Source organism: Oncorhynchus keta, chromosome 10 (assembly GCF_023373465.1).
Source record: "Oncorhynchus keta strain PuntledgeMale-10-30-2019 chromosome 10, Oket_V2, whole genome shotgun sequence".
NCBI lineage: Eukaryota > Metazoa > Chordata > Actinopteri > Salmoniformes > Salmonidae > Oncorhynchus > Oncorhynchus keta.
Window position 1 is genome coordinate 26,072,805 of NC_068430.1, and position 19,730 is coordinate 26,092,534.

The 19,730-nt window shown below is 42.5% G+C and overlaps 1 protein-coding gene across 4 annotated transcripts in view; it reads left to right on the forward strand.

The window, feature by feature from the left end:
* Positions 1-19,730, forward strand: part of cadpsa (Ca2+-dependent activator protein for secretion a) — a 155,013-nt gene that overhangs the window by 126,853 nt on the left and 8,430 nt on the right. For all 4 annotated transcript variants that reach the window (XM_052526749.1, XM_052526751.1, XM_052526750.1 and 1 more), the window contains 6 exons: positions 1,548-1,703; positions 1,812-1,959; positions 2,952-3,026; positions 3,124-3,207; positions 3,596-3,628; positions 4,734-4,841. In XM_052526749.1, the coding sequence (XP_052382709.1) occupies positions 1,548-1,703; positions 1,812-1,959; positions 2,952-3,026; positions 3,124-3,207; positions 3,596-3,628; positions 4,734-4,841 (604 nt within the window). The remainder of the gene's footprint in view (positions 1-1,547; positions 1,704-1,811; positions 1,960-2,951; positions 3,027-3,123; positions 3,208-3,595; positions 3,629-4,733; positions 4,842-19,730) is intronic.

Consider the following 19,730-nt stretch of genomic DNA (forward strand, 5'->3'; position numbering starts at 1 on the left):
TCTATCCCACTTCCCAAACCTGAGTGAAACATCTTCAGCACCTACGACTAAAAGTCTGTGTCTGTGTGTGCGTGTGTGTGAGAACAGACTGAGACCCTGGCTGTCGCCAAGTTTTGGATTCCAAGTCCCCGGTTTGATACCTTGTAAATGAGCACTCAACAGCCAATGAGATGTAGCGGAAGTCTCTTCCAAAAGTTGCTTCTGAAGTCAAACTAATCGCAACCACCTTTCACCTCCATCGTTATTAAAGGAATACATTTTCTGTCAAAGATAGTCCTAATCTAGACGTAGGTTTACTATCCTGTAAATAAGCCAGAAAGATAAAACTCACCTCAAAGGAAAACTCTCAAATACCTCATTTACACAAGCACATGGTTGATAATTAGGAAAAAACAGGCTTAGCCAATTCTAAAATATGTAGTTAAACACTGCCAGTGATCTGATGTTCTGTTGCCAGGGCCCCAGTTGTCCCAGTGATTTGATGTTCTGTTGCCAGGGCCCCAGTTGTCCCAGTGATCTGATGTTCTGTTGCCAGGGCCCCAGTTGTCCCAGTAATCTGATGTTCTGTTGCCAGGGCCCCAGTTGTCCCAGTGATCTGATGTTCTGTTGTCAGGGCCCCAGTTGTCCCAGTTATCTGATGTTCTGTTGCCAGGGCCCCAGTTGTCCCAGTGATCTGATGTTCTGTTGCCTGGACCCCAGTTGCCCCAGTGTTGTTGTTCTATCGGCAGCCATGTTCATGCCAAGGCCCTAGCATGGGGAGTGTGGTTAAAGTAGGCAGTGTTTCGAAAGGGAGAGCTTTTCATTTTTCTCCTACAGCATGTTTTTGAACCGAATGGTGGAAAGACACAAATATATTTTTAAGCTGATTAAAAAACAACAGAATGGAATCATGCAAAATGATACACCATTATTAAACGAGGCCAAACCAAAGCCAGAGTTTAAAAGTGTTGTTTGTTTATTTCCATCATATCCCTCTGACCTCCAGTCTGTGGAAGGGAGGTCAAATCCCTGTTTACCCTGTGTTGGAGCTCTTACCTATGGGTACTAGCTGTCAGGAGGCCCCTGTGTGGCTGGAGAGAGCTGCTCTCTCTATTTAAACGGTTTAGGGGAAGGGGACAGGGAGTGGGACAGTCTCCTCCACAGCATTGGAAAGCAACCCCACCCTTCATAGTGTTTTTCCAGAGTTTACTCACTAACTGACCTACAGTGTGCATGGACCCCTACTCTTTCCCTTGTTCTAATAACCACTCAACTCACTGTGGTTATTGATTGGTCAAATACATATTCATGTCTGTCAATTTTTTTTTACCATACACTGATTGGTACCTTGGAGAACACAATTCATAGAACCACATTGGCCAGGAACAGGTCGACGATAGTGTTTTTCATTCAAAATATTTTAACCCATCAGTAAATGTTAAAAATAACCTAAATAAATGGAATTCTGAGACCTGGATTTGCCCCATCCTCTTTGACCCTTGATGTAGTCTTTTACCCCCCATATTAGGTACCAGTGCTATAACCTTTGCCCTGTGATTCCTGTCCAGTAACGGCTCGGGGACGTCAGAGGACCTGTTCTGGAAGCTGGACGCTCTACAGACCTTCATCAGAGACCTGCACTGGCCTGAGGAGGAGTTTGGCAAACACCTGGAGAGTAGGCTGAAACTCATGTCCAGCGACATGATTGAGTCCTGCATCAAACGGTGAGAGGACGGGCCTGAATGAGACACTTGCTTACACACAATTACACACACACATTGTGGGTATGTGTATAGTTTTGCAACCTCTCTCCTTAATCTCCTTGTCTCCAGGACGCGGGTGGCCTTTGAAGCCAAGCTCCAGAAGAGCAGTCGGACCACAGACTTCCGGGTGCCTCAGTCCATCTGCACCATGTTCAACGTGATGGTGGATGCAAAGTCCCAGTCAGCCAAGCTGTGTGCCATGGAGCTGGGACAGGAGGTACAGTAGGCCTTCTATCAGACATACAATACCATCTTATATCAGTCCACCTCCACAGCCTCACACCAACATGCATATTCACATGCATATTTACACAGTGTTTGAATCAGTGTAAAGTTTTCACCTATTATATTCCAGAGGGAATACAATGTTTATGATTCTATTGATGTCTAATAGTGATTTCTCTGATATATCACAGAGCATGTGGAACTGGATATACAGATCAGTTATCCACCGTGGATCAGTACCAAGGCACTTTGGGAAAATCCTTTTTTGCTCACCAACTGTTTGCTAGAGGTGTATTCTCTTAATTGCATGGATTCAAGAGCTCCAGCTCACTTAAGATCAACATTTCTATGTTGCTATTTCTTTCTATATGCACATATTATGTAATGGTGTGCTAATACAATACATGTTGTATAGTAGTACATACTGTATAAGCATTTCTGTCAAGGTTTTCACTTGCACATTTTTTCAATGGCACTTACCGCGATTGCTCCTGATTTTGCTTTTGCTTGAGTATGTGATTTTGCTGTAGTCACTTGCGTTTTCACCATCACCATGTCTCTATCTTTCATTTATTTTCTCTGTCCTGTGAACGTTTGTTAGAGATTGGTTAAGCGTGGCTAACAATTCAATTGAAATCTCACCCCTGGTTCCCAAATGTATAATTTGCCGCCATTGCAGTCGTCCCCAGTCTTCCGATACTTTTTGTTTTGATTTCATTAACATATGTGTAGATGCTACTGAATATACATGGAGTAGATGTGAGAGTCTTCATATCCGCACAATCTAGAGACAGGTACCAATTACCAGAGCAGAATGAATTAGTCAGAGGTCTTTTACATGGCTCACGTGGAGACATAAGAATGCTGTCACACTACTGATTAGCATATTGGCCTACTGTGAGACCTGGTAGCAACAAACAGAAGGGGAGGGAAGGTAGGAAAGCTGCACTTGACATTGTCACTAACTTGTCTCTTTCCTTACAGAGACAGTACCATTCCCAAATTGACGCTCTCATAGAGGAGACTGTGAAGGAGATGATCACCTTACTAGTAGCAAAGGTACTGTTACTGTCTTACTCATATCTGAAAGTGATATGACATGAATTTTGTTTTTATTGTGTTGGACTTGCCAGTAACACAACTACCTGTCTGTCAGTTTGTGGTCATTCTAGATAGTGTCCTAGCCAAACTGTCCAGATATGACGAGGGCACTCTCTTCTCCTCCTTCCTCTCTTTCACAGTAAGAATGCACTCCTTCTCTCATTCCCCTCTTTCTCAGTGTACACTGCATACAGAACTGGACCCTGATCTTGTAATTATTTTATTCATCATTGGGTAGGAATAGTCTTATTCAAATAATGTACAGCTTTTCCCTCAGTTTTCTCATGATAACACTCCCACTGCAGGAACAGGTTTTCGTAGGTTTCCTGAACATTGTTATAGAAGTCTAATTAACTTCTGAGTACACTTTGCAACTACAGTTCCTGACATGACTGACTTAATGAGCATACTGCAGTCACACACTGAAGCTACACTCACATGAAACAGCTTTTGTAATGAAAGGAAGTTGCACAGTTGGACTCTCAAGTCTATCCTTTTCACCTAATCTCTCTCTGTCTCATTTCAAGGTGAAAGCTGCCTCAAAGTATGTGGATGTACCTGTAAGTGAAAATAGTGTTGTTATCAGTTCTTGTGTTTCTCTTATCCCAGTCCAAGTGTGTGTGCGTGCATATGAGTCGTCATTATATTTATTTATGTATATGCACACGTATCTTGCCATGGTTTTCCATAGAGTCTCAGGACATGTCCAGGTGGTTGTCTTTTTTTTGGTTTGGTTGCCATTCATATGGTTATGGACAGAATCAGCTGGCTAGGCCTGCCATGTGTGAGTCTATGTTGTGTTGTGTAACAAAAGCACACCAGGATTCTGCCTCTGGGGCAGAACGCTAGCTGTGTTCTGCTTTAAACAGCACCTCAGAGGAGTATCACTTCACTGCCAATCGATCCACATGTCAACAAGGCACTTTTTAAATAAATGCTTTGTCGGTGAATCTGTGATTAGGCCTCTTATGTCCGTGGGCCCAAAGCCCAAGCTTCTGCATGGTAATGGTTTGTTTAATGCACAAAATACAATTACACTGGAGAAACATACTAATTTGCGCCCTTTGGAACCACTCAGGGATGTGTTAACAAACTAAATTTAGTTTACAGTGTCTGATGATTACAAATTCATATTACCTCGTCCACTGGCATGGGGGGGATGCGTTTCATATACCGGAGAAGATGTGGGAGTGGGAAAGGCACACACACACATAAACACGCACATACGTTAACACACGCACACACATAAACACACACACACAAATTGAGTGTCTTATTTGCAAACTCATTGTCCTGTGTGAATATTTGAGCTGGTATGAGAAATGGCAGCCCTCCTAACAATCTGTTCAGCAGCCTGATCATGTGTTTCTGGCTCCTCTGTTCACTTTGCACATTCCCAGACTGTTACGGAGGATTCTGGGCCAAGTACACATCTCTAGTAGGAAGTTCAGTGACAATATCCCATATCTCTGGGTCTATACGCACTGAAATGAAACACCTCTCCAGAAATGTCAACCATGAACTCTGATTTCTCTGAGATGAAAAGGACAATTTGATAACACTTTAGTGTAATGTTTATTTTAATACCTGTCTGATTTTCCTTGGCTAATTACTCATTTTCCCTCTCCTTTTCTCATCTCCCTCTCTATGTGGTGTGTCCTGCAGAAGCCTGGGATGGATGTTGCCGACGGTTACGTGACCCTTGTGCGCCATTCTCAGGACATGCTGCGGGATAAGGTCAATGAGGAGGTTTACATAGAAAGGTTATTTGATGTAAGTAACCAATGCCTTCTCCTCCCTTACAAGGGGAGGCTCTCCAAAATGTGATTAAACAGTCTGCTCTGAGGGATAAGTCACATTTTGAACAGCTTTCTGCCTTCTCTTCTACAGCTGTACAAGTAGCTCTCTCTCTCTCGCTCACTTGCTCTCTCTCTCTCTCTCTCTCTCTCTCTCTCTCTCTCTCTCTCTCTCTCTCTCTCTCTCTCTCTCTCTCTCTCTCTCTCTCTCTCGCTCGCTTGCTCTCTCTCTCTCTCTCTCTCGCTCGCTTGCTCTCTCTCTCTCTCGCTCTCTCTTGCTCGCTCGCTTGCTCCCTCTCTCTCTCTCTTCTCTCTCTCTCGCTCTCTCGCTTGCACTCTCTCTCGCTCTCTTCTCGCTTCTCTCTCTCTCTTCTCTCTTGCTCTTTCTCTCTTGCTCTCTCTCTCTCTCTCTCTCTCTCTTGCTCTTTCGCTCGCTTGCTCTCTCTCTCTCTCTCTCTCTCTTGCTCTTTCGCTCACTTGCTCTCTCTCTCTCTCTCTCTATACTCCCTCCTTCCTTTACTTCCAAATCTTCCCTCCAGTCTGAATAGACTATGCTCTACCCTGTGTCTATTCTACTGTAGTGTTCTGCGTCTTTTTATGTCTGTTTGTTTGAGACATGCAACACCTTGAGGAGGATTATCTTAAGCAGTGTTCTCTCTCTCTGTGAGTCAGCAGACAAGGGTTAATCAATTAAAGACCACACAATACAATGCCTTTCTATAAGATTACTTAATACATCCCCCTGTCTAGATTCTGTCTTCAGCCGTTAGAATACATTGTGTTCCTCCACTAATTGGTTTGTAGGAACATTAATAATCAAATCAAAATGTTAGGGTTAGTAGGTCAGGGTTATGCTGACCCCCATCACTGCTGATCAGTTGCCTACGTTGGACTGTATACAAGACATTTGAAACTGTGTCCAATAAATATTCTTCCTGATAGTAGACAAATAGGAAGGAGGGCATCAGACCGTGGTCTTATTATAATGAGAGGAGATTGAAAGAATGAAAGAAAGGGACAGAGAGAAATATGTGTGAGTATTGGAGAGTGAATTAAGTTGAGGGAGAAATGAGAAAAGAGAACACTGTCTTAACCTAGATGATGTTCCAAGCTATTTCTTATCTAAATAGTCCTTTGTGATGCATGTTGACCAATTTGTCCACTGCTCTTTTCAAGGGAGGACCTCAGACTGCACCTATATGTGCATGTGTTGCTTCCCTGAAGGCCTTCTGGCATGACCTGGCTTCTCTCTTATCAGTCTTCTCTCAGTGAACGTGTCTCTTCTCCATGTTTGTTTCTCTTGCTGCTTTGACCTGCTGTTTGCCTTGTATCCTCTTCTCTCAGAAGAGCATTTCTTCTCTGATTATAGCAGAGGCCTCAATCTCTCTCTCTCTCTCTCTCTGTATGTCACTCTCTATCTGTTCTCCCTCTGGCAGTACTGTGGCGTATGAAGGTGTCCTGCTGCACTGCAGGACTCCATTGCTGTTGTCCTTTTCTTGTTGCTCCGCTCAACATGACCAAGGCGTGATACTTCTCTGCTGCTGTTTCCGTGTGTTTAGGCTCAGTGATTTTTTTTAAAAGCATAAAAAGGCCCTGGGTTTTCTGTGTATTTTCCTTCCAACTCTTTATTTTTCTCACTTGAACCACCAAATCCTTTCAACATTTCTTTCATCTTAACTTTCTAAACCTTTCCAAACACATATTCTTCTGTTTCTGTTTCCCCCCTATTCTCGCTTCGCTATATATTTTGAAATGAAACTTATCTCTCATGTCAAATTTGTTTCAACACATTATGCCCAGTGGCATGATTCAGAGTCAAATAATCTTCCTGTGTACATCTACTAACATGGCCCATCTCCCTGTAAATTCACCCCATACATACATACATACATACATACATACATACATACATACATACATACATACATACATACATTACATTACATTACATTACATTACATTACATAACATACCACACCATTACATACACACAGTTCATTCAGAAAGTTTTCAGACCCCTTGACTTTTTACACTTTACGTTATAGCCTTATTCTAAAATTGATTAAATACTTTCCCCCCCTCAGCAATCTACACACAATAACCCATAATGACAAAGCAAAAACAGGTTTTTAGACATGTTTACAACTGTATTAAAAGTAAAAAACAGATACCTTATTTACATAAGTATTCAAACCCTTTGCTATGAGAATCAAAATTGAGCTCAGGTGCATCCTGTTTCCATTGATCTTCCTTGAGATGTTTCTACAACTTAATTGGAGTCCACCTGTGGTAAATTCAATTGATTGGACATGATTTGAAAAGGCACACACCTGTCTATATAAGGTCCCACAGTTCACAGTGCATGCCAGAGCAAAAACCAAGCCATGAGGTCGAAAGGAATTGTCCGTAGAGCTCCGAAACAGGATGGTGTCGAGGTACAGATCTGGGGAAGGGTACCAAAAAATGTCTGCAGCATTGAAGGTCCCCGTGAACACAGTGGCCTCTATCATTCTTAAATGGAAGAAGTTTGGAACCACCAAGACTCTTCTCAGAGCTGGCCTCCCGGCCAAACTGAGCAATTGGGGGAGAAGGGCCTTGGTCAGGGAGGTAACCAAGAACCCGATAGTCACTCTGACAGAGCTCTAGAGTTCCTCTGTGGAGATGGGAAAATCTTCCAGAAGGACAACCATCTCTGCAGCACTCCACCAATCAGGTCTTATGGTAGAGTCACCAAACGGAAGCCACTCCTCAGTAAAAGGCACATGGCAGCCTGCTTGGAGTTTACCAAAAGCCACCCAAAGACTCTTAGACCATGAGAAACAAGATTCTCTGGTCTGATGAAATCAAGATTGAACTCTTTGGCCTGAATGCCTAGCGTCACATCTGGAGGAAACCTGGCACCATTCCTACAGTGAAGCATGGTGGTGGCAGCATCATGCTGTGTGGATGTTTTTCAGCGGCAGGGACTGGGAGACTAGTCAGGATTGAGGCAAAGATGAACAGAGCAAAGCACAGAGAGATCCTTAATGATCCTGCTCCAGAGTGCTCAGGACCTCAAACTGGGGAGAAGATTCACCTTCCAAAAGGCAACGACCCCAAGCACCAGACAATGCAGGAGTGGCTTCGGAACAAGACTCTGAATGTACTTGAGTGGCCCACTCAGAGCCCGGACTTGAATCCGATCGAACATCTCTGGAGAGACCTGAAAATATCTGTGCAGCAATGCTCCCCATCCAACCTGACAGAGCTTGAGAGGATCTGCAGAGAGGAATGGAAGAAACTCCCCAAATACAGGTGTGCCAAGCTTGTAGTGTCATACCCAAGAAGACTTGAAGCTGTGATCGTTGCCAAAGATGCTTCAACAAATTCCTGAGTAAAAGTTCTGAATACTTAAAATATATTTCAGTTTTATATTTTTTATAAATTTGTTAAAATGTATAAAAACCTGTTTTTACTTTGTCATTATTAATTATTTTGTGTAGATTGGTAAGGGGGAAAAACTATTTTATACATTTTATAATAAGGCTGTAATGTAACAAAATGTGGAAAAAGTCAAGGGGTCTGAATACTTTCCAAATGCACTGTACATACAGTACATACATGCTCCCAAGTTGGTCAGCGGTCTAAGGCACTGCATCTCAGTGCTATATACCCTGGTTCGATTCCAGACTGTATCACATCCGGCCGTGATTGTGAGTCCCATAGAGCTGCGCACAATTGTCCCAATTGTACAATCATGCACTCAGCTCTCTCCAGGATTCAAGCACCCCTCCCTCAACAACCTCCTTGGCATGCAAACAACACTCAAGGACACATTTTGACAGCACACAAGTGCAGGGATGCTGACAAAACAGAGACTATTGTTTGAATTACTCTACATAGCACTTGGACTAGTTTAATATTGTGAGTATTACACTCAGGTTTGGCAATATCTCCACATTCTTAAGCTGTCAAAATGAGGGTCAAATGGTGAGGCTCCCTCAAACTAGTTAGCCTAGGATCAGATCACTTAAAAGTTACTGCTTCTTAGGCAAAAACATTCTACCTTCAGCGACACCCCCGATCACACTGTATAGAAGGATCCAAAGCACATGGGGATAATACCACTTAGACTTGATTTGATTGTTTATTTGTTTTGTTCTTTTAATTCCAGGGATAATAATTTATTCTATTACAAATTACACAGTAGCATGTGCTGTTGTCTGTAAACTACGTTTGGATCCTGTCAGACAGAAACGTACTGCTTTACATTAGTCTTGCTTCAGATGCTATTTCTTTTAAATATTTCATAGGGTAACATTAAAACTTTCTGGTGCTTACTTCTGACTGATGCCAAATGCTATGTCAGGGGTTCCAAACTTTTTTGCTTTGTGACCCACTAATTCAGGTGTCTTTTGAGTCGCGACCCACCATAAAGGTTAAGTGGTAAAAAAACATACAGACCAAAGAATAAGTAAAAAATATCATCTTGTCAGCTGAGAGAAATGATGCAGTTTCAAAGCTAATCTTGTGTAATTCCACACATCCTGCCATGGAGCTGAAAGAAAATGGTGCAATTTTAAACATTTTGCCATGAAGCTGAGATAACATTTAGCCTTTTTTAAGCTAATGTGTTCTCAGGGCGTAAACATAAAAAAAAAAATGGAGGATTATTGAAAAATGTATAAATCCATTATCTTTTCTACATACCGTACTTTCTATTTGGTTTTAGTCATTTAAGTTTACTCTGAAATAATTGTTATATCCCGAAAATGTATTTTCCATCCCGCGACCCACTTGCACCCCTGCCCATTATGTAGTGGTTCTTGTTTTGATTAATTATTAAAAATGTTAAGGTAATCATGAAGTTATTACCATTTTACAATGTTATTTATCAGACAAAAAAAAAAAAAAAACATGTGAACAGCCAACTGTAAAGTTAAGTGTAATCAGAATGCCTTTATTTTGGCTAAATACTTTTTTACTGGAATAGTTTTTTCCCTTCAAGAAATCAACTCGTTTTTCCCCCTATCCCATCCAGGATATCCATTTTGATGTGAAATTGAGTTTCATTTGATGTGTGTTGATGGCATCCCATAATAGATGGCTGTGAAGATTATCAGGAGACAAGATTTGAATTCTATTTGATCATAATAGAAACAATTTAATAGATGAGAATGTTGACCTTATAAAAGGACCTTTTGGCCTGAACATTATTATTACTCTGTGTACTGCTGATCATAAGGGGATTACTTTTGAAATCACACAATGCCTGCAAATGATTATCCATTATGTACATTTCACACATGCAGACCAAAACCAAAATCTAAATTCTCTCTTCTGTCTTTTGATCTTCCTTTGACCGGTAATGATTTGTCTCCCCATGTTTTGTTAGTAGGATTGGTACCCATTAGAATAGCTCCTTTAGAAGGAGCCAACAGACCAATCAGATGCGTGGTGGGCATGTCTTAGCCCTATAGAGCAGCCATTTTCAACAGGGGGAACGCCAGATTATCCGGACCCAGAACTGGGTCAATACGGATCATGGGTCCCGACTTAAAAATACATTTAAAATAAATTAAAACAATATTTTTTTGGGGGGGGACTCATTCTGGCTTTCAACTCAATGCTGTTGAGAGTTGTAATTGTAGAATGCACAAGGTGCAATTTCAAATGTTGTAGTACATGGGCAGTTTTCCTCTTATGTCATTCACTGACAGACCTTAGAGAGCTATTTATAACCTGTCAGAAATGGCCAGGTGATTAACTACTAGCCCATTTTAGCTAGATAGGTAAATTAGGCTAACAGCATTTTGTAGTTATGTGCCCAGGGCACTAGTGTTCCCCCTCAGCTTCATGGCAAAATGTGTAGAATTGCAGGAATGACCTTAAAAACAAAACAACAACAAAACTCTCCACCAACAAGATGGGTGTGAACAGTTTGAACAGTTTGAACAGTTTGAACAGTTTGAACAGTTTGGGGTTGCATAGATTGCAAGGTGGGGGTTTGTTCCTATGCCAATAAATGCCAATACCCATTCGGACCTTTGCCATCTAGGAAATGTGTGTGTGACCGCACCTTCTCAATTATTAGTTGAGTTGAGTACCCTGTTAGGGTCAGATTTTAGTGTGAGGGGTATGACTAGGGCCCTTCCTAAGGATCCCTTCTAATATCCACCCTCAGCCTTAGACCTGAGCAATGGCTGAGGAGTAACTCCATAAAACGTTCCTCGGGGAAAAATTATGTTTTCAATTGTTCCCCCTACCCTAATCCCTTGGGTCTTGATGACATTTAGTCAAGGGTTTAGGGGTGTGTGTGTGTGTGTGTGTGTGTGTGTGTGTGTGTGTGTGTGTGTGTGTGTGTGTGTGTGTGTGTGTGTGTGTGTGTGTGTGTGTGTGTGTGTGTGTGTGTGTGTGTGTGTGTGTGTGGAGGCCAGTTGATCGGAAGGCATACCTTATGTCGCCTCAGGGTTAATTAGAGTGGCGACATGGATTTCTCCAAGACATCATTAGATGTCATGTCTTTTGACCAATCACATCAAATCTTTTCACATCAGATATTTTTCAGGGCTGATCTGATTGGTCAAAAGACCATTTACTAGTAAAAAGATCCCAATTGGACTGCCTGTGTAAATGCACCCTAAGGAGATTACATGGATATGGTTCACTTTATTTAAATATGTGTCAGCAGCACTGCCTTTAGCCCAGGGTGCCTTTTGACATCAGACTGACCATATGGGTATACATTAGTGTGTTAAGAAAACAACAACGCCCAAGACATGAATTGGGATAGGAGACATATTAGAAAGTGAATAATGCCTATGTTGTTATTATTTGAGGATTTGACCTCTTCTCTGTCAGTAAAGATGGCTGTCTAGGCACAGCTCTATAGCTCATTGTGCAAATGCCAAGAGGGTGAAACAACTTGTTTTTTTGAATTGTTATTGCATTCAGTGAGAAAAATACTATTTGATTCATGCCATTTTTACATACCGTAATCCAATCTTTCTGTGATTGCTTTAATAATACAATTTTGTTGGTGAATATTGAGGCTTGGACGTGTGTGTGTGTGTGGGGGGGAGTGATGCGGGTATTATTCAACAGTAATGATTAATCTTGCAGAACTGTTCCCAAAGTACAGATGGCTTTTGTGATGTGCTGTAGGTTTTACAGAGGACAGATTTTTCCAAGCTGCCTAAGCAGCACCAAATTGTATGCAGCGATAAAGAGATGAAACTCGCAGTCAGATGGCTAAATTTGTTAAATTCAGGGGCAGGGAAATGGGGAGGGGAAGGGGGAGAGGGAGGGATGGAGCGGGATGAGAGCGAGTTTGTTTTCCTCCTCCTACTACTCTTTCTGGTAGATCTTGAAAGAACAGCTGAAGAGATGAAGATTAAAACAGCTGTGCTTAACGTAAGGGCTCATCGACTTAATGCAGATATCATTGATTAAAAAATACATCTCTTTAGCTGGGGCCAAATCCAGCGCTTCACTGATACACTAGCTGCCTGGTGTGGGCCTCCAGCCTCCAGCACCAGGGAACAGAGAGAGAGCTGCCTGTGGTGGGCGCTAGTTCTAGCTGTTCCCCGGCCAACCACAGCTACACAGATTACACGGGTCAATTATACACTTAATCTGCCTCCTGGGGATTAGGGCCCAGCTCATTGATTGATTTGAAGTATTTCCGTTGACCTTGGTAGTTATCAGATCTGCGAGATTGCACGTTATGACTAAGTTAAAACGCTTTAATCGCCACGCAGCAAACTAGTTTATGGCTGGCAGGGGGCAGCGGAGGGGAGGGCGGGAGGGGTTAGATTGGGATTGGGATTTAGGATTGTGCTGCTGCTTCCTACTGTTTCTGTTGCTGCTGGTTTGTGCTTGTGATGATGATGATGATGATGAGGATGATGATGACAAGGATAATTGTGACAGACCTGACAGACCAATACCACTTCACTGTCCCGAACACTTGACCACTTTGCAGGCCCTGGCCAAGCACAGAGCAGAGCCAAGTGAACAGTTTAATCAACTTGAGCTTCTTGTGCAGCATGCAAAGTTAACTGTGGCAGGGTGGGTCAGGCAGACAGAGAGGAGAGCCAGGGCCAGATAAAGGATAGCTGAATGGAGGGAAAGAAGGAAGGAAGGAAGGTTTTAATGAGACCTCTAGGGTGAGAACTCTGAGTTGTTTCTATGTTGAAGAGATTACTTCATTTCAACGTTAGCTATACAATGTCTTATTTATGTATTTATTTTTACAATACTATTAATGTAAAGTTGTAAAATGTCATTTCTCGGGACGGACATGCCTGTTTGTATATTTAGACATTAAGTGTGAAAAGAAAGTACACTTGGTAGCACTTTATAATAACTCCACGTAATAAAGTATTTATAATGGATTAGTAAATAGTCGATTCATAATTGTTTTATCATTACTTTTACATTTGTACAGTTATTAACACCTTTTAAAGTATTGAATAATTATTCATAAGATCATTCATAAGATGTTTAATATAGTTCCTTATAAACCAATTACTAATCATTAGTTAAGTCTTTTTGCCTGGCCCCATTAAAAGTGTTGGCTATTTACAGTGTATTCGGAAAGTATTCAGGCCCCTGACTTTTTACACATTTACAGTTACAGCCTTATTCTAAAATTGATTAAATATATTTTTGTTCCTCATCAATCTACACACAATACCCCATAATGACAAAGCAAAAACAGGTTTTTAGCAATGTTTGCAAATGTATCAAAAATAAAAACCGATACCTTATGTACATAAGTATTCAGACACTTTGCTATGAGACTCGAAATTGAGCTCAGATGCATCCTGTTTCTATTGATCAACGTTGAGATGTTTCTTCAACTTTATTGGAGTCCGCCTGTGGTAAATTCAATTGATTCGACATGATTTGGAAAAGCACACTTGTTTAATGGTGCTGACAGAGATGGTCGCCTCACTTCGCGTTCTTAGGAAACTATGCAGTATTTTGTTTTTTTATGTATTATTTCTTACATTGTTACCCCAGGAAATCTTAAGTCTTATTACATACAGCTGGGAAGAACTATTGGATATAAGAGCAACGTCAACTTACCAACATTATGACCAGGAATACGACTTTCCCGAAGCAGATCCTCTCTTCGGACCACCACCCAGCACAATGGATCTAATCCCAGCAGCTGACCGAAAACAACAGTGATGGAGAAGGGGCAGACGGAGCGGTCTTCTGGTCAGGCTTCGTAAACGGGCACATTGCTTACCGCTCCTGAGTATACTACCACAATGTCCAGTCTCTTGACAACAAGGTAGATGAAATTCGAGACAAGGGTTACCTTCCAGAGAGACATCAGAGACTGTAACATTCTCTGTTTCACGGAAACATGGCTCTCTCGGGATATATTGTCGGAATCGGTTCTCCATGCATCATGCCGACAGAGATAAACACCTCACTGGGAAGAGGAAGGACGGGGGTGTATGCTTTATAATTAACTCTTGGTGCAATCATAACAACATACAGGAACTCAAGTCCTTCTGTTCACCTGACCTAGAATTCCTTACAATTCCTTACAATTCCTTACAATTCCTTACAATCAAATGTCAGCCATTCAACCTACCAAGAGAATTCTTGTCAGCTATAGTCACAGCTGTGTACAACCCCCCTCAAGTGAACACCAAGACGGCCCTCAAGGAACTTCACTGGACTCTATGTAAATTGGAAACTATATATCCGGAGGCTGCATTTATTGTAGCTGAAGATTTTAACAAAGCAAATTTGAGAACAATGCTACCTAAATGTTATCAGCATATTGATTCCATGACACGTAGGGCTAATACTCTTGACCACTGCTTGTCTAACTTCTGTGGTGCATACAAAGCCCTCTCCCGCCCTCCCTTCGGCAAATCAGACCACGATGCCATCTTGCTCGTCCCGGCTTATAGGCAGAAACTCAAACAGGATGTACCGGTGACGAGAACCATTCAACACTGGTCTGACGAATCGGAAGCCACACTCCAAGATTGTTTTGATCATGCGGACAGGAAAATGTTCCAATCAGTCTCAGAGGACAATATTGACTTATATGCTGACTCGGTGAGTGCGTTTATAAATTAATGCATTGGAGACGTCGTAGCCACTGTGACCATTTAAAATCTACCCTAACCAGAAACCGTGGATGGATGGATGGCGGCATTCGCGTAAAACTGAAAGAGCGATCCACCGCATTTAACCATGAAAAGAGGTCTGGAGATATGGCTGAATATAAACAATGTAGTTATTCCCACCCCAAGGCAATCAAACAAGTGAAATGCCAGTACAGGGACAAGGTGGAGTCGCAATTAAATGGCTCAGACAGTATGTGGCAGGGTCTACAGGAAATCACAGACTACAAAAATAAAAACAGCCACGTCATGGATACCGACGTCACGCTTCCACACAAACTACCTTCTTTAACCGCTTTGAGGATAATACAGTGTGACTGTTTCGGCTCGCTAGCAAAGTCTGCGGGCCCCCCTCTCCTTCTCAGTGGCTGACGTGAGTAAAACATTTAAACGTGTTTACCATCGCAAGGCTGCTGGCCCAGAAGGCATCCCTAGCTGTGTCCTCAGAGCATGCGCAGACCAGCTGGCTGGTGGTTTTACAGATATATTTAATCGCTCCCTAGCCAAGTTTGTTGTCCACACATGCTTCAAGATGGCACCCATTGTTCCTGTGCCCAAGAAGGCAAAGACAACTGAATTAAATGACTACCGCCCCATAGCACTCATTTCTGTCATCATGAAGTGCTTTGAGAGGCTAGTTAAGGACCATATCACCTCTACTTTACCGGCCACCCTAGACCCACTTCAGTTTGCATACCGCCCCAACAGGTCCACAGATGACGCAATCACCATCACACTGCACACTGCCCTATCCCATCTGGATAAAAATAATACCTATGTAAGAATGCTGTTCATTGACTACAGCTCAGCATTCAGCACCATACTACCCTCCAAGCTCACCATCAAGCTGGAGGCCCTGGGTCTCAACCCCTCCCTGTGCAACTGGGTCCTAGACTTTCTGACAGGCCGCCCCCAGGTGGTGGAGGTAGGAAACAACATCTCTACTTCGCTGACCCTCAACACTGTGGCCCCACAAAGGTGTGTGCTCCGCCCTCTCCTGTACTCCCTGTTCACCCACGACTGCAAGGCCACGCACGCCTCCAACTCAATCATCAAGTTTGCAGATGACATAACAGTAGTGGACTTGATAATCAACAATGACGAGACAATCTACAGGGAGGAGGTGAGGGCACTCTGAGTGTGGTGTCAGGAAAACAGCCTCTCACTCAACATCAACAAAAAACAAAGGAGATGATCGTGGGCTTCAGGAAACAGCAGAGGGAGCACCCCACTATCCACATCGAGGGGACAGCAGTGGAGAATGTGGAAAGTCTTAAGTTCCTGGGTGTACATATCACAGACACACTGAATTGGTCCACCTACACAGACAGTGTGGTGAAGAAGGCGCAACAGCACCTCTTCAACCTCAGGAGGCTGAAGAAATCTGGCCTGTCACCCAAATCCCTGACTCATTTTTACAGATGCACAATCGAGAGCATCCTGTCGGGCTGTATCACAGCCTGGTACGGCAACTGCACCACCCTCAACCGCAAGGCTCTACAGAGGTTGGTGCCATCTGCACAACGCATCCCCGGGGGAAAACTACCTGCCGTCCATGACACCTACAACACCCGTTATCACAGGAAGGCCAAAAAGATCATCAAGGGCAACAACCACCCGAGCCACTGCCTGTTCACACCGCCATCATCCAGAAGTAGAGATCAGTACAGGTGCATCAAAGCTGGGACTGAGAGATTGAAAAAAACGCTTCTGGCTCAAGGCCATCAGACTGTTAAATAGCCATCACTAACTCAGAGAGGCTGCAGCCTACACTGAGACCCAATCACTGGACACTTTAAATAAATGTATCACTAGTCACTTTAAACAATGCCACTTTGAATAATGCCACATTAATAATGTTTACATATCTTACTTTACTCATATCACATGTATATACTGTATTTTATATAATCTATTGCACCTTGCCTATGCCGTTCGGCCATCGCTCATCCATATATTTATATGTATATATTTTCATTCACCCCTTTAGATTTGTGTGTATAAGGTAGTTGGTGGGGAATTGTTAGATTACTTGTTAGATTTGTGTGTAGTAGGTAGTTGTTGGGAATTGTTAGATATTACTTGTTAGATATTACTGCACTGTTGGAACTAGAAGCACAAGCATTTCGCTACCTTCGCATTAACATCTGCTAACCATGTGTATGTGACCAATAAAATGTTATTTGATTTGATATAAGGTCCCACAGTTGACAGTGCATGTCAGAGCAAAAACTAAGCCTTGAGGTTTAAGGAATTAGAGCTCTGAGATAGGATTGTGTTGAGTCAAGGATCTAGGGAGGGGTACCACAACATTTCTCCAGCATTAAAGGTCCCCAAGAGCAGAGTGCCCTCCATCATTCTTCAATGGAAGAAGTTTGGAACCAACAAGACATTTTCTAGAGCTGGCCCCGGCCAAACTGAGCAATTGGGGGATAAGGGCCTTTGTCAGGTAGGTGACGAAGAACCCAATGAGGAGATGGGAGAACCTTCCAGAAGGACAATCATCTCTGCAGCACCCCACCAATCAAGCCTTTATGGTACAGTGGCCAGACGGAAGCCACTCCTCAGTAAAAGGCACATGACAGCCTGCTTGGAGTTTGCCAAAAGCCACCTAAAGGACACTCATACCATGAGAAACAAGATTCGCTGGTCTGATGAAACCAACATTGAACTCTTTGGCCTAAATGCCATGTGTCACATCTGGAGGAAACCTGGCACCATCCCTACAGTGAAGCATGGCGGTGGCAGAGTCATGCTGTGGGGATGTTCTTCAGCGGCAGAGACTGGGAGACTGGTCAGGATCAAAGGAAATATGAACTGAGCAAAGTACAGAGAGATCATTGATGAAAACCTGCTCCAGAGTGCTCAGGACCTCAGATTGGGTGAAGGTTCACCTTCCAACAGGACAATGACCCTAAGCACACAGCCAAGACAACGCAGGAGTGGCTTCGGGACAATTCTGAATGTTCTCGAGTGTCCCAGTCAGAGCCCGGACTTGAACCTGATCAATCATCTCTGGAGAGACCTGAAAATAGCTGTGCAGCAATGCTCCTCATCCAACCTGACAGAGCTTGAGAGGATCTGCAGAGAGGAATGGGAGAAACGCCACAAATACAGGTGTGCCAAGCTTTTAGTGTCATACCTGTCACGCCCCAATCTGTTTCACCTGTCCTTGTGCTTGCCTCCACCCCCTCCAGGTGTCGCCCATCTTCCCCACTTATCCTCTGGGTATGTATACCTGTTTTTTCTGTCTGTCTGTCTGTCTGTGCCAGCTCGTCTTGTTTGTTCAAGCCTACCCATATTTTGTCTCAGCTCCTGTTTTTCCCTAGTCTCTCTTTTTTTCTTGTCCTTCTGGTTTTTGACCCTTGCCTGTCCTGACCCTGTACCCGCCCACCTGACCACTCTGCCTGTCCCTGACCCTGAGCCTGCCTGCCGTTCTGTACATTGCTCCACCTCTGAATTACCGACCTCTGCCTGATCTGACCCTGAGCTTGTCTGCTGTCCTGTACCTTTGCCTCTACTCTGGATTATCGACCACTGCCTGCCTTGACCTGTTGTCTGCTTGCCCCATTGTTACAATAAACATTGTTACTTCACACAGTCTGCAATTGGGTCTTACGTTATAATACCCAAGAAGACTCAAGGCTGTGATCACTACCGAAGGTGCTTTAACAAAGTACTGAGTAAAGGGTCTGAATACTTATCTAAATGTGATATTTCTGTTTTTATCTGAACCTGTTTTGCTTTGTCATTATTGGGTAATGTGTAGATTGAGAAAAGGATTGAATAAGGTTGTAACGTAACAAAATGTGGAAAAAGTCAAGGGGTCTGAATACTTTCCGAAAGGACTGTATACTTTATAAATACTTTATAAATGTTTTGAATGACTAGTGTAATTTCTCACAGAAGATTGACATGCCATTGGTAGACATTCCAGCAGTACCTGATGCTATTTAAGGTCTCAAAATGGCCCCTAAAACACATCAATGGTTAAACAATAAACTCACAATACATTGGATGCTTAATTAAGAAAATATATTGAACATTTTATTCCAAAGCAGTCACATTGTTGTAATAAAATGAAGTTTTTAGTCTGAAAATGCTAACATAAGCGTTTCATGGCAGTGACTTTTCTACCAAAACCAAAGTGTGGATTGCAGTTCTTCTTTAGAGTAGTCTAATCTCAGTCAACCCAGAACTATTCAACTATTTAACATTTGAGTTCTTGTTAGTAATGGGAGTTCCAGTTTGCGAACTCCACGAAAAAGGTAACTCTCAGCCAAAAAAGCATTATAGTAAACATCTTATGAATGGAGTAATGAATTATGAATAAACTATTTACTAATCCATTATAAATAGTTTATTAGGTGGAGTTATTATAAATAGCTACCCATGATTTACAGTGCCTTGCGAAAGTATTCGGCCCCCTTGAACTTTGCGACCTTTTGCCACATTTCAGGCTTCAAACATAAAGATATAAAACTGTATTTTTTTGTGAAGAATCAACAACAAGTGGGACACAATCATGAAGTGGAACGACATTTATTGGATATTTCAAACTTTTTTAACAAATCAAAAACTGAAAAATTGGGCGTGCAAAATTATTCAGCCCCCTTAAGTTAATACTTTGTAGCGTCACCTTTTGCTGTGATTACAGCTGTAAGTCGCTTGGGGTATGTCTCTATCAGTTCTGCACATCGAGAGACTGAAATTTTTTCCCATTCCTCCTT